At 40.6% G+C, this 15,014-nt stretch overlaps 1 protein-coding gene across 2 annotated transcripts; it reads right to left on the reverse strand.

The window, feature by feature from the left end:
• Positions 1 to 6,718: 6,718 nt before the first annotated feature.
• GPR85 (G protein-coupled receptor 85) lies at positions 6,719 to 13,624 on the reverse strand. 2 transcript variants are annotated; one of them, XM_074827534.1, is made up of 2 exons: positions 12,341 to 13,624; positions 6,719 to 10,674 (listed from the first exon to the last, which is right to left on the reverse strand). In XM_074827534.1, exon 2 carries the CDS (start codon positions 10,497 to 10,499, stop codon positions 9,387 to 9,389), a length of 1,113 nt encoding a protein of 370 aa, XP_074683635.1. In that variant the 5' UTR covers positions 10,500 to 10,674; positions 12,341 to 13,624; the 3' UTR covers positions 6,719 to 9,386. The 2 variants fall into 2 exon arrangements, with proteins under 2 accessions (XP_074683635.1, XP_074683636.1); XM_074827535.1 differs by lacking the exon at positions 12,341 to 13,624 and adding an exon at positions 11,772 to 11,843.
• Between the last annotated feature and the right edge of the window lie 1,390 nt (positions 13,625 to 15,014).

Here is a 15,014-nt window from a genome sequence, read left to right on the forward strand (position 1 = left end):
AAACTTTCCTTTTCAATCATCTTTCTCTCTCTCAAAAAAAAAAAAAAAAAAAAAGCCTGAATATGCTGGGATCTCCGTGCCCATCATGCTTACCAACACCATCTCATAATTTCCTTGTAATCTCAATTATTTGTACCCATCTTGTATTATCTTTTAATTTTTTGCTTTTAGACGGAGGTTGCATTTTCACAGAACCTAATACAAAGGGGTACTTGTCTATAAGGAGGCTATTAAACAACAGGGTTGTATAAATACAAATTACAACAGGAATTTAGATTTCATTGCTGTAAGAGCAAAATATGAAGACCTTGACATAAAGAAACAGAACTGAAAAGCTTCAGAATGTGAACTGGGCCTTAAAACCTCATTCCTCAGACATGTTGGGCATACATGAGTGCAGTGTACACATCAATTGTATGGCATACATCCTTTGTCTTTACAAATTAAGGTTTATACATAGAATCCTGCCTTCACTGAAAGCAATAGGCATTTTATTACTAATTTCAGTATGGTCAAGGCTTTTCCATCTGAGTCTTATCATACGCACTTTTTCAATATTTGCAAAGAAGCAGTCAAGTAGAATATATATAACAATAACATTTCATAGTTATATTCACTGACTAGAAATTATCTTGACAGCTTGGTTTCTAATTCTGTATTAGGTTTGAATGCTAAGTCTGACAATACCCAGGTACCAAAGTCAATGTTTAATGGATCACATACATGACTTAAGAAAACATTGACTGGTTTTTTGTGGTAACTAGTTTTACACAGTCTCTTCTGAACTTTAAATGAATAAAATATTAGGCAACCAGCACTTGTCCTTAGATGGCATAACTTAGATGTCAATACCACCCAAAGTATCCACATTTGCCAAACCCATCTTGCATGAAATGGAATGAGGATATTTACATAAGGAAAATGTCAAAGCAGGAAATTAACCCCTTCAGGGGTTTCATATAATCAAATATTGCAATAATTTTTATTGTATCAGCATTTATTTAACTGATGCCAAAGGATCATAATATTCCCACAGATACTGTGTTTACCAGTTAGACTGGTGGTCTTCCTGGTTGGGAGGGGACAATGGGCTTTTTGGTCATACTGCCTTTAAATTATAATGCTAAGAAGCAAATTTAACATGACATTTTAATATAACAGATACAAAATCGAATTGTTGTTTCCAATACAAAAGGACACCACAAATCTCAGCTTTTGTGACAATGTGCCTCTTATCTATAACTTATCTATATCAATATAGAAGAGTCTCCAAAACAATGTTGTCTGTCTTTCTGGAGATGTACATTAGAAAGAGAGACTGAATGCTGACTGAGACAGACCATTTGAGCCCCTTGTGTGCATGTATGCTAACTATGCTGAAATACAAGAGTGTCTGAGAGATGTGGTAAAACTGTGAGGGGTTTCCACGCTTATCTCCATCCTTATGAAATTCCTCACACCAAGACTGGGCTGAAAAGGATTTGCTCAACCTGTTAATTTCCTTTACATGTACTTCTTTCCACCTATTAAGAACAGAAACTACTCACAGAAAACACTGAAAGAAAAACAAGTTTCAAAAATTTGACTGTGACCAAATAATCCATCTGAAGTAAATCCTTAGGCTGTTGAATTTAGTGAATATTACTACCACGCAAGGTGCTTGGTGCAGGAACCAGCCTACGTGTACTGCTTCCAGTCTGCCCCTATGTAAAGAAGTGGGGATAAGGACTCATCTGCAGCACTACACTCCACTCTACTGCAGATGCCCTTACCACCACTTAGGAACTTACAAGGAGGTTTACAGATGAGTCGAAAAGTATAGCATAGGATAGCTACCACTAAATGGCCCTCACCTTCCTTGCATCTGATTTTATACTCACTAATCGTACTCTAGTGTGATAATCCATGTCCTCCACCAGGGCTTGAGCTGTCCCTACTTGGTATCAACTACACTACATTATTTTGGAGAGTCTGAGAAAAGTCTCTCTCTCTATGTGCATACACTCCCTCTTGAAACCAATCAAAAGATTGCTTTTGCACATAGACTATGACGGTGATTACATTTAAAGTCCTGCTATGACACGCTCTCACTGAGAACTAGTCAAGTAAAAAACATAAACAGTTACATAAATTAACAAGATCTTATAGTCTTTATTGAGACAAGTTTCCACAAAAGAGAGGGAAGTTTTTCCTTGAGTAGGGATTGCAGGAACTGAGCCAAAGTTACAAGGATTACATATCAAATGGTACACTAGTTTTTCTTTTTTGCTTTATGCCCACCTTGCTATAGCTATGACTGAATATGTTAATCAAAATCCTATAGAACTGTACTCATTTGTGTGTGTTTACTTTCCATTTACATAACTATCTCACAAAAGGAGCATTTCTCCTTTGTGCTAGATGTCTTATGATGTAATTTAAAGTTGCAGTTACCGAAATATCCTATTCTAGCAGTCCCACCACTATCAATTATATTGCCCAGTCATTACCATAAATTACTATACAGGAGCTGAATATACATTTCCAGTCTTCAAGATGTCCAAACAGTCCTGCAGTCAGAGAAATCAAATGTTCCCTGCAGTGTGCCCTAATAATCTGCATTTAGCGTTTTGGATCAAATAATAGGAGAAATTCCAAAGCTTAAGGGCCTTGACAGAGAATTCAGGAAACATAAAATTGTAGAGTGCCTTCATTTCAAAAATAGGATTTTTGTGTCTGTAACACAGGAAATGTTTATGGAAATGAGCACGCACATACACTGATATATGTTTCCATGATCAGTGTAAGTTTGATTTTATTATCAAATATGTATTTTAAAGAATAAACAAACTTGATTAAGCATAAAATCAAATGCTCAACTGGTAATGGGTGGGATGGAATGGAGTAGCTGAGATGGCATGCATTTTCCAAAAAAAACCAAAATCAAGAATAAAACAGGTCTTCTCGGTCACTTCTGAGGGGCCAACAGGGCATGTAATATCAACCAGCTCACAAAAAACCTTTACCTCTGGGCCTTTGCTTCTTCTGTTACTTCTGTTTTGAGAAGACAAGCTCGTATCACCTGTCTGTAGTCTATGAATGCTGGCTGGGCATTTCTTATCTCTGCTCAATGCTGCATTTCACCCATTAGTACTCAGAGTATGCATAACCAAAGTCCTACTGAAACTGAACATAAAGTGGGTCACAGGCCTGTGGTGGGTCAATTCCATGGGAGGTGCTTTCACTAGGGGACAGCAGTAGAACTTTATCTGACTCATAAACAAGGGTGAAAACTTTGTTGTATCCTCCAACCTGCTGCTTAGAGTAGTCATCAAGTATCTGTGCCACCCTCTTAAACTATCTCAAGGACCTGATCCACCGAGATTATTATAGTGCAAAACTTTTTTATTTTTTGCAATTTCTTCAGTTTGTGTAAGGATGTTAGCATGTCTGAGCTTGATGGTTATAGAATGAAAATAAAAGGGCTCAGAGAATGCTGCAGTTAATGGTGGCATGAGAATTGTATCTATACCACATATTCACACTGGCAAAAAGTAGGCAAACTGATAGATTATAACCATGCAGAAAATGTAATACATATATGATAACCTTCTTCATTGCAAAGATAACCTTAACAGATGTATTTCTGGCTATTCTTTCTCTCCCCTCCAACACACTTGTTTTTCAGAGTTTGCCTTTGCATTCCTATAATGGAAACTTTAACATTCCATGAAAATGAGAGAAAGAATATACTGGAAGCATGTGATTGATCGTTTTTGGTTTTTTGCATCATAAGTGATTATTTACATTCTTCAACCATAAACTTTGTGGGCTTATTTAAAATGTGACTACAACAATGTCACATATAAGTAGCATAATAATTGAAATTCAAATGAATCACTTCATACTTGGGATTTTTAACTCCACACTACAGCAGAACTTGTCTTAGCCAACCAATGAAAGGATGAAAAGAATATACATCTTTAACTAGATAGCTCTTTAATAAAGGTGAAGTAGACTTTCCGTGAATTAGCACAGGGATAATTTTGAATGATCTCTGAGATGGTAATTTGCCAAATATTTGGAGAAGTTTCGTTATAGCTAATGCAGTTTGTTGAAGATTATATCAGATCAATTCTGGTTTTATATCTCTTGTGCTTATTAAATACAAAACATAGCACAAAAACTGTGATGTGAAGAATAAGTCTCGCACTGGGCTGCATCAGCCAACTCACTGTCTAAAGGCATTGTGCTTTAAATGCATCAAGTACATAAAATCACTAAGTACTGAAAATGTCACTAATTGTTTTGTTATCTAAATTTTATGAAACATGAATGACTGCAATTATTTTATTTCAAATGGCTGAAGATTGTTGTTACTTATTTCCTTTTTAGACTATTAAAAAAGCTAACATTTACTGTGGCACTCCTTTGATCATCATATACTTATGCAATTACACAGTTCAGCCAAACAAAAACCACCACAAAAACTCTTTGCTATTTATAACAAGCAATCTTTAAAATTCACCCTTCTTTTTCCACACTGGCTAGTTAAAGACTTTATCAATTTAAATGGACAGCTTCATCACATTTTTTTCTAAATATAAAGCATGAGCTATTTTCAGGCCACTCAGGGAAAGTCATGGTGTGTAATATCAAACTCTTTGATTTGTTGCTGGCTGCAAAATGTCATCCTGTCCTGTTGTTAATGGTCATGGCCAGAGACTGCTTATGATCATTACTGATTTAGATCTCTGATTCCTTCACACTCAAAACTACTTCAGTAAACAAATGCAGAGAACAGATATTGAATTTTGGTTTTGAAGAACAGTATCTCAGACTGAGCCTTCTCTTTTCTCTGAAAAGTCAATCAGATTAGTAGTGTGCACTTACACTGCTCTCAATGAATATAAACTAGAAGGAAGTTGTCTATGTGGTATGCAGAATTGTACAGTCAACTCTTGGTTGTCTGTGGGTGTGTAACCCAGGTTGCAGATTAGCAGTGCTATGCTAAAACAAAGCAGAAAAAAAGGAAAAACACCCACCATTTTTCTTTGAATTTCTGATCTCACTTTTTGCTTCAGCTTAACTTCATTCCTCGATAAATGTAATAAACACAGGACGTTCTTATCTAATGTGCATATGCTTTGTATTACCTTTGATTTAGCTTTCTGCGGGTTAGTCTACTCCATTTCTATTTTCAATAATTGAGAGCTGACTGTGTAACTATGAAAGAGCCCAGCAACCCACAGTTTTATTCAACATGTGCCAAAAAACAATTGTTTGTCAAAATACCTCTCTAATTCACCTCAAAAATCATCAGAGTTCCCTTTTATATTATTTTTTAAACACATGAGTAATATCAGCTTGCTGCCATACTGGACTCCTATTAAAATAAGTAAATTGTTCACATGCTTGAAAGGCAAAGCAAAGACAATACAAGTGAACAAACTCAATGGGCTTAAAAGTAGATACGCTAAACTCTTCTGCCCCCAAGGCCTAGAGACTGACAGAAAGCCATTTTATAATAAGACTTTGTAGCTGTACCAAAAACCTTGCATTAATTGGCTAACTGTACATTTTATTCATTTAGAGGGTCATTAGCACCAAATATGCTTTAAAAAAATCATATGCTCTTGGGCAATGCAACAGTAACAGTGATTTCTTTATGAAGGAGTTGGGAGAGGGGAAGTTGTTTCCTGCTGCTCCCTCCCCATTCTCATTTTTCTCTGCATAACCTAAACATCATCTACTTCATGACCAAAGCCAAAAGACAGAGATACCCAGAGATATCCCAAGGGTCATGGAATGACGACTCCATGAACTACAAAGGCAGCTGGAAAGAACTTGCTCTCTGGCTGCGGGAAGGAAACCCAGGCACTGACAAACCTTGGAAAGCTGCTGCAGGAGCTTATCTACTGGGGAGGAGGGATGGCTGAGACACCTCTTAAGGAGCAGGAGAAATATAAGACTCAGTATATGAAACATTTAATCTTGAAGAAGGGTTGATGGACAGGCTGCCAAAGGGCCAGTGGGGCAACAGAGGGAAGGAAAGCAACAGGGGCAGACAGAATTTTCTCCAGGGAATCTGTTCTTAACTCTTTTTTTCTGCCACCAGGAAAATTAATACTAACTTCACATCACCCATGAGCATTAAAGATCAATGCAGATATAAAATAGTGTGATATTCTTTTCTGTTCTGAAAAGAGTAACCTACCAGCCCTGTATTCTACCTTTGCAACAGCTTAATCCCTGTACTAAAATGAAAGCAAAAGGCTTTTCATCCTGTGACACAACAGTGCACTGAATTGGAATAAACTGTCTTGCTCCTTTGAATTTATACCCGAATACATTAGGTTTGATATGATGACTAGGATCAAAATTTGACACTGATGACAAAAACTGCAAGCACTGCTTTAATTCATGTATATATATAATTCTTGCAGGAATCTCTCTAAACTGCTTGCCATCCTGTATCAGTGAGTTCCACTGAGTAACAACTTTGCATAAAATATTACCTCATATGTTGCCATTTAATTTCACTGAACATCCCCTCGTTCTTTTAACACTGGAGAAAATAAACGGAAATACTTCTGTCACAAGACTTCTTGCTGGAACAACTATAAAAATTCACTTAAAAAAAAGTACCTCTCCTCTGTCAGGCAGTAATACAGTTGCATATTCTTCAGCTACCCAAAGGAATTATATTCATATCAAAAGAAAAACATTTAGCAAAATATTTGCTTTCAGACTTGTTTACTGTTTATTATTTTAATTTACATCAGTTACTGCTTGCAAAACTTCCAGGGAAATAATTTTAATTTTTTTTTTTTTTCTTTTCCCACTGCATAGTAAATACAGCCTTCTTAGTATTTCAGAAGCATAGTACTATAGAAATGTTAGGGCCTGCTTCTGCTCCAAATGAAGTTAATAGGAAAACACCAACCGACTTTATTAGGAGTTAGTCAGGCCCCAAAGTTGCAGCTTTTGAAATTTCATAGTTGAAAATTTTCTGGCTAATCTTCAGAAATGATTACTTCTACAACTATAACACTATTTACAACTTTATTTATACGTACTTCTTTATTACAATATGTAATATCAATGTTCCTTGTAAAGGTTACTATTTTATAGAAATTAGACTGAAGTTATTGCCAATCAACCTTTTAATAAACTTAAGTGGGATAACTTTCAGAATTTTTCTCAACATACGATTCAGTTTTTATTCACTCTTGCTATCTTTGACAATTGCTTAACTACCTTAATTTCAAAGCCTTTTTCAGTGTAATAAAAAAGTCCTTTTGGTAGAAGTTTATTGGTCCCGTTTCAAATTACGTTCTGAAACATTCTTGTACTGATGAGGACTCATTTTAGCAATTTTTCTGTTTCAACACAGTATATAAAGCCATGCCTCTCAACCAATCAACCTCAGTATAAAAGTGTAAGTGAGGTCAAACAGATTGCTCACCAAATCTTTGATCAAGCTGTCTGATCACATATAGCCACAACTCTCTGAATTGTTGCATATGTTGTATAATGTTATCATACAAATTTAAGCATTTCCATTATTGACTGCTGCTTGTGTATGTATATATTAACTTGCTGGTCATAAAACTACAACAAAAGACAAGATATACCAATACTGAATTAAGACCTCTAGTCTTGTCTCTCCAAAATTAAGAAAAATCCATGATCTTTATGACTGACCAACTCATGATGTTGTGCTTCAAATATACACATTTTCCAAAATTAAACAGTGAAGTTAATGTCAAATACTGTGTTGTAACTTTAAATATAACTGACATATTAGAACAGATAGATGGGTAATTATGATAAACTACACAATAGTGCTACTGTAGATAATATCATTTATCAATCCTGTGGTCCCCATCATTCATGCATTTACAGTTTGGGAATACAGTGACTGCAAAGGATAATAATTCATAATGGCTACATTCTCAGTACTTCATGCTAGCTCACTAGACAAAATAAAAAAGGTTAATTGTATAACTGGAAAAATGTAAAATTTTATTCCAAGAAAATTAACAAGCTACACAGGTAAATTTTGGCAAATGCAACTTTATATTGAAATCCACACATCTGTATCTTAAAGAAGGAAAGACTCACAGACTAATGTATTTCTAAAATACTAAGAAATCATATTATATGTTTTCACAAGTTAAAACTTAAATAATTTAAAACAACCAATACACCAAAATGTGCAGAAAATATAAACAAGACTGTGCCTTCAGTAGAATAAATGCTTCACAAATTGTGCAAGATATCATACTAAGGCTGCGGTCTCCCCATGACAGCTGTCTTAAAATATAAACATACATCAACTGCCTGTGTTTCTCAGAACAAACTAGAAAGGGCGGCACACCTAGAAAAAAATCATATCATCCCAGTGATGTGCATACTGATTTTGGGAACCATAGGAGTAAAAAAGGAAACAAGAGGGGTAAGTGATCTTTCATGCACTCCCAAATGACTGACCAGAGTTATTGATTCAATTTTCCTTGCTTATTTGCTTCAATGCTAAACAAAATGGAAGATACTAGATAACCCTTTAAGGCAACATGTGTTTATTCTGTATAATTATAACTGTTCAATTATGACTGGATATTATCATTAACGTTGCCTAACAGACTGATATCTAGCTTTTTAAAAAATATAAATAAGAGTCTATTAAACTTTATACCAAATCAGCAAAAACCACAGAATACAGTTAGATGTTAGTAATTTCACTGTTAAGGAAAATGGTATTTAGAAAGAGTAATATATTTGGAAAAAAAAAAAAAAAAGTAAAGTCTAAATCTGAACAAAAATACTGCTTTGGAATGCTCCCCAAAACTTACTCACAAGGCAAACAGATTTGTAAGTGTGATAATCCAATAATGCATGGCACATCTTTAATCAGTTACAGTACTTGAGTCCCCAGTTTTCAGTCTTTGCAAAACAATAATTGTATGAAATGTTTTAAAGGTCTTCAGATGTCTAAAATTAGTTTTATCAACACATTAACCTCATATCAACTTAATTTATTAAGATGTCCAATGCTAATCTTTTTGATGGTCTTATTTATGTAGTGATATACACAGCATTTAGCACTGATACTTAGCACCTGCTACTTTCATAATCTAGATTTCAACCACATAAAGGAATTCAGGGCAGTAGTTCAGTCCTTTGTTCTTAATTACAAACCTTCAGCAGTGGTCAGCAGGAACATGTTTAGGTTTAAAATAGGATTAGAGGTGAGCTATTGCAAAGACTGCAGAATGTTGCCCAAATCCTTACAACTGCTGACATCCCATTCTTGATTTTCTCCTCAAGACATGGCTACAGGCCACAATTGCTTAGCAGAGGATGGTAGTGTTTCACAAGGCTAAAGATTTACAGATGCTCCCTCATATAACACAGTAAGGTTCCCTTGGTAACCTGGATTTTCTGCAGTAAAGAAGGGTTGTGCTGAAACAGCGCCTCAGCTCCCTGTTGGAGAAAATGCAGACAAAAGGATTGATTCCAGCTTGGGCAAAACTCATCCAGACAGCGGCTGTTAGAAATCCCCCTGGTACTACAGGCCCTCTTGCAAAAACTCTCCAGTAACAGGCTACCAAATAGGGACCCCACAAGGTCAGAAAGAGGAATGTCATGATGTAGAACATTCTGCTGATTCTCTTCTCCATTTTGAACTCATCTAAAACCAGTAGCCTTCTCCTGCCTGTGGTGTTCGCGTTTTGCCTGATTCCCAACAAGGTTGGAGGTGTGGGACCCCTTCCAAATCCAGCCAGCCAATTAGCAGCTGCTTGACCACTCGCTCCAGGACCATGAAAAGTCCAGTTCTGGCTCACTGCTGCAACAAACTGGACTGGCTTCATTTTCCTGCGATCGTGAACAAAAAATATCAGCTTGAGGTAGACAAGCTGTGTGGCTAGGAGGATAAGGGCAAGAAGAAGCATAAATCCCAAGGAATCATTAGCCCTGAAGGAACGATGCTGGAAAGTGCATTGGTCTTCCTCCCTAATGAACGAGTAGGTGCCCACATCTAAAACTGGGGGGAAAGCCATGGCTACAGAGAGGGTCCACACCATACAGATAACGGCCAAACAAGTCCAGAAGGTCAGCCTTTTCGTATAAAAACGGTGGTGGGCAATAGCTAAGTATCTGGTGACGCTTATGCAGAATAACATGAAAGCAGTGTGAAAGCAGGACAAAACCCCCAAAAAGGCAATCACTTTGCAAGTAAGAGTCCCATACGTCCAAGTAGAGCCATTTTTTACAGAGGTGAAAACAAATGGGAAACAAATTGCAGATCTGAGGATATCTGAGCAGCAAAGATCCAACAGGAAGTAGTAAGGAGCTCTATGCAAGGTCTTATCTTTGACTAGCAAAATGGAGATCAGAAGGTTACCCACCACACTGACTCCTATTATGAAACCCAGTGAAGTCAGTTTCAGAAAAGCTGTTAAAGGAGAGAGATTTTGTAAAATGTTGTCAGCTGCATGGCTGTAGTTCGCCATAGATGGATGGATGATATGTATATTGCCTCAGTCAAGTCTCATGATCTATATATAAGAACAAGGAAAAAATAGATCCATACATCTTACTGAAAATGTAATCCACAAACAGAACTGATCTTGTGTCTAGTCATACAGTACATCCTCTTCTTTCTGATTTGTCATGCCATCAAAATATCTGAAAAAAAATCGAGCTATCAGTTCTTAAGTTAACAAGAAATGATGTCAGAAAGTGCTAACAAAGATGTTAATTTATGGAGAACCAAATGAAGTTGTAAATTTGAGTACTATTGTTTGTTTTTAAAAATCATGAGGCTTTTTTTTTATACTTACTGTTTAGCATGATCGATTATTGGCATTTCACAATTTGGCTTGTTACAGTTTCAGAACTGACCGGTGCCTCTTATATTTGGTAGCATATATAATTTTACAGTTAAAGCCTCAGAGATTTTACGAATCAAAAGATTCCCAGTTTGCAAGCCCAAGAGCTAATCACTGACATCTTTTTTAAAAATCCCCAAAGACTGCTGATATTTTGACATTACCTACATTTATTTTATGGCTACAGTATTTGTCAATGTTTGAGAGGCAGCTGCTGTGTTGATACGGATCACACCCAAAGAAACCCTGCAGAATTTATGTTTTTTAACCCAAGTCACCAAAGCACATTAATCACACTGTGTTAGTTCATGCACATTGTAAGAGAAACAGTATTCATTATCCCCCTCCCTTCCACCTATAAACCATAATTTTATCATTTAGGCTTTCAAATAAACAGGTATGCCAGACAGTCAATAGCACTATGCTTTAGGGTCTCCCCCCCCCCCCCCCCCTTGCTTTAATGCAAATCTTTAAAGCCTCAAGATAATTCGTAATAAGCAACGGTCAGTGTAAATACTGAGCAAAAGCAGGCAACACACCCAAAATATAATGCCCATCCTTTCGGGAGGGCTGGTTTTGGTTATGCTTAAATAAACATTTTTTTTTTTTTTTTTTAGCTAATTAGGGCTCTGCAATTCCCGCTATTCCTCCCAGTGAATCGTACCGGAAAACATTTCATGCAATAAGATAAAATAAATTAAAGAACTGTCTGCTGCTGCTGGGGTTTTTCTGTTGGTTTGTTCTTTTTTTTTTTTTCTCCCTCCAGAGCCAGGGACAGGAGCCACAGCAGGCATGATCAGGCTCCTTCGTTATTCACACGAAGTGTTTCCTATGCCACCTCGGGTGTACAAAGGATATTCCCACTGAATCCCAGCAAAATCCTTCCATTCTTACCGTCCACAAAAGAGCCTGATTGCTGCTGTGTAAACAGAGGCTGATCAGATCATGGCATCGTTTTAAAACCATGAAATCAGGCTCCCCCTCCCCCCTCCCGCCAGCCCCGCCGCTTCCCCTCCTCTGTGGAGCTGTCCCCGCCGCGCGGCCGGCCCTGCCTCCGCACACACACACACACTCACACGGGCACACTCACACGGACACACTCACACGGGCACACGCTCACACGGGCACACGCTCACACGGACACTCACACGGACACACACACACTCGCGGAGACACCCGCCCCCCCCCACGCACGGCCATGCAGGGCTGGACTGCGCCGCGCTACAAGGGAGCCCGGGTGCCGCTGCCTGGCAGCCGCATCTGCCGGAGCCATGCGAGAGCCTCCCGCGGCGGGGAGCTCGGGAGAGCGGAAGAGGCATTGTCTGTGAACACTTCCATCATGCCGCTTCTTTAGAAATCACCCCCCCAGACCCGCTTCCTGAGGGGGGGAGCCCTCCCCACACGCACCTGCAGCTGCGGCAGCCCTCGGCACCCCCAGATTCCCCCAGCCCCTCTCCTCCTACCTGTTGGTGCCGGAGATCCCCACATGCCAGAGCTGCTCCTTCCCGCCGACCGAGGGCTGCTTTATCCTGGCGGTCTCTTTAACAACCCTTTTTTATTTTCCTCTGCCGTCTTTCATTCTTCTTTCTCTCAATCCTTTCCTTTTTCTTTTTTTTTTTTTTTCCTCCTGGGTGGTTTTTTTTTTTTTTTTTGCCTCGGTACCTTGACTGAATCCAGTCAGTGGCTCGGCCGGCGCATGCTCACTGCGCCTCCTCCCTGCGCGCCGAGCCCCCCGTCCTCCCCTGTCGCAGCGGCACAATCTCTCCCAGTAACGCAGCAGCAGCGGCCGCCTCAATGGGGGCAAGGCAGCCTCGGTGGCGGCGGCGTCAGGTGCTGCCGGCTCAGAGAGGGCAAGGCAGCCTCCGCGGCAGCAGCGGTGTCCTCAGTGGTGGGCAGGCAGCCTCCGCGGCAGCAGCCTCCTCAATGAGGGGACGGCAGCCCCGGCTCCACCACCACCACCACCACCACCACCAGCGGCGGCGGCAGCGGCGGCAGCGGCGGCAGCAGCGGCGGCGGCAGCAGTGGCGGCGGCAGCCTCCTCAGTGAGGGGAAGGCAGCCTCCGCGGCAGCACGTTCCCATTGCGATGCATAGTCGAGCTGGATTTATTGGCGAGCCTGGGCGAGCTAGTTTGAGGAAAGGGAGGGGGAGGAATTAGGTCCTGCGCTCCTTGTTTATGCCTTTGAACTCCCCCTCCCGCCCCTTTCGCTTAAAATGGGGGCTAGGAAGCGGCCGCCGCGGTGCACGTCGCAGCCTGTCAGTCGAGGGACCGGGCGGTTTCTTCAGCTGCCGCCGGTCGGATCCTCCCGCTCGTGGCTCGCTTCCGTTCCTCCCGACTCCCCCCCGGTGAATTCCTTCTTCCTAACCCCTGAGACAGGGAGGGCTCCTTAAAAAGTACCGTGCTTCGGGGAGGGCGTATTTGCCGCGGGGCCGTAGGACACCACACCTTGCCCCTGGCCCCGCTGCCTCCCGCCTCGCAGCCAGTAAAGCGGCTTCTCCACACTCAGCGCGGAGCCGCCGCGGAAGTGCCAGCGCGCTGCATGGCGGCGGTGATGATGGATTTTAATGTAAGCCCGTTCCGCCCGTAGCAGGGCCGGCGTTCCCCCTCAGCGCGTAGGGCGGGAGCGGTGGCAGCGGCAGCCGCCGCGGCGGAGCGCCCCAGCCGTTACCCGCCGGGGATCGATACCGAGCCGTCCCGATGATGTCATACCGGCCGGCGGGCCGAGGCGGCGGCGCCGTGGGGCGGCCCGTGGCCTGGGCCGCCGCAGGGGCCTGTCGCCGGCTTCCGCGCCCGCTGGCCTCCGCGCCCGCTGGCCCCGACCCTTGCGGGGTGCCGTCGCGGTCAAGGCGGGAGGGGACGGGAAGCGTTTGGATAAAGCTGGGAAGAGCACGTCCGTCCGCCCTCCCGGCTCTTCAGTTTTTATGGAAGTTTATCGGGGAGAAGCGGGAGCGTAAAGAAAGGCTTGTCCCAAAAGCAGTTCGTTTTGACTGGAAGGCAGTGGAGGAACAGCTTATTTTGGGTCGAGAGATTTGGATTCTGAGGAACTTCTTCACTGGGAGCTTCCACTCAAGTCAGAATAAATTCTTCTGGGGGATAGATTTGTGGGGCTGATTCATAATGTGTGTCACATCTTTGAGACCGTTAGTAGACTACAGGCATTTTTTAAGGCTGTTGTCAAAGTTTGGGTTCTTTTTTGGTGCTTTCTAAAAGTCTTTGGAATTGGTGGCCAAACCACAAAAATAGCTTCAGTAACTGCCAGATCAAGCCCAAAGGTCTGCAGCCACTGGAAAATACAGTTATTTAAAACAAAAATCACACTGTTTCAAGCATGTGACTTGCTTCAAATAAAATTCATTCCTGAGCAGAAAACTCACACATGGCTCAGGTACCACATAATTTTTCTTCTCTGTGAATGTACTTATGATGACTGTGTTGGTGCTCGTCTTTGGGGTTAGTTTCACTTTATTGGCATTTTGGGTGGTTATTAAAGTTACTACTTCAAGCTGCACTTTTCACATCATAGTTACCTAAGCTAAGCAGACCTCTCCAGCTATCCCTTTTCTGCTGTTAAATATATGTTCCCACAGTGACATAAACAGTGACTTTTAAAGTCATTGTTAATGTTAAAAAGTGCAAGGAAGTGGCTACTAAGCCAGCAAGAGCAGGCACTTTAATGATCTGTCTAATATAGCAAAGAATTCTCCAAATGCCATGGAAATTAAACATTTAAAATGCCAGATTAAGAAGCAGATTTATGGTATGTGGAACAGGATGGCTATAGTATGTTCATGGTCAGGGCCTATTCTTACACTCCGATGTATGATTTTTTGTAAATAGTAAACAATACAAGACCATCATCATCGTTGTAAAAAAGATCCAGTGCAGTAGTTTTTAACCCTTTTTGTCTGTGCTTTCTCTTGGAGGTGTTGCAGAAGTATATTCCTATATAGCATTTAAGAACTTGGTTTTCTTTTAGACCTGCCACAGACTGCTTAGAAGTAATCCGTGGACTTCAGAATTCATTGTGTTTCATTTGTAATCGTATGTGTAATCTGAGAACCAGTGCTCTAATTTTATTCAACAAAATGTAGACACCTAAACTGAAGCGACGTATAACTAAGCTAGATTCCCATCATAG

The sequence above is a fragment of the Strix aluco genome, chromosome 5, assembly GCF_031877795.1.
Source record: "Strix aluco isolate bStrAlu1 chromosome 5, bStrAlu1.hap1, whole genome shotgun sequence".
Taxonomy (NCBI): Eukaryota; Metazoa; Chordata; class Aves; order Strigiformes; family Strigidae; genus Strix; species Strix aluco.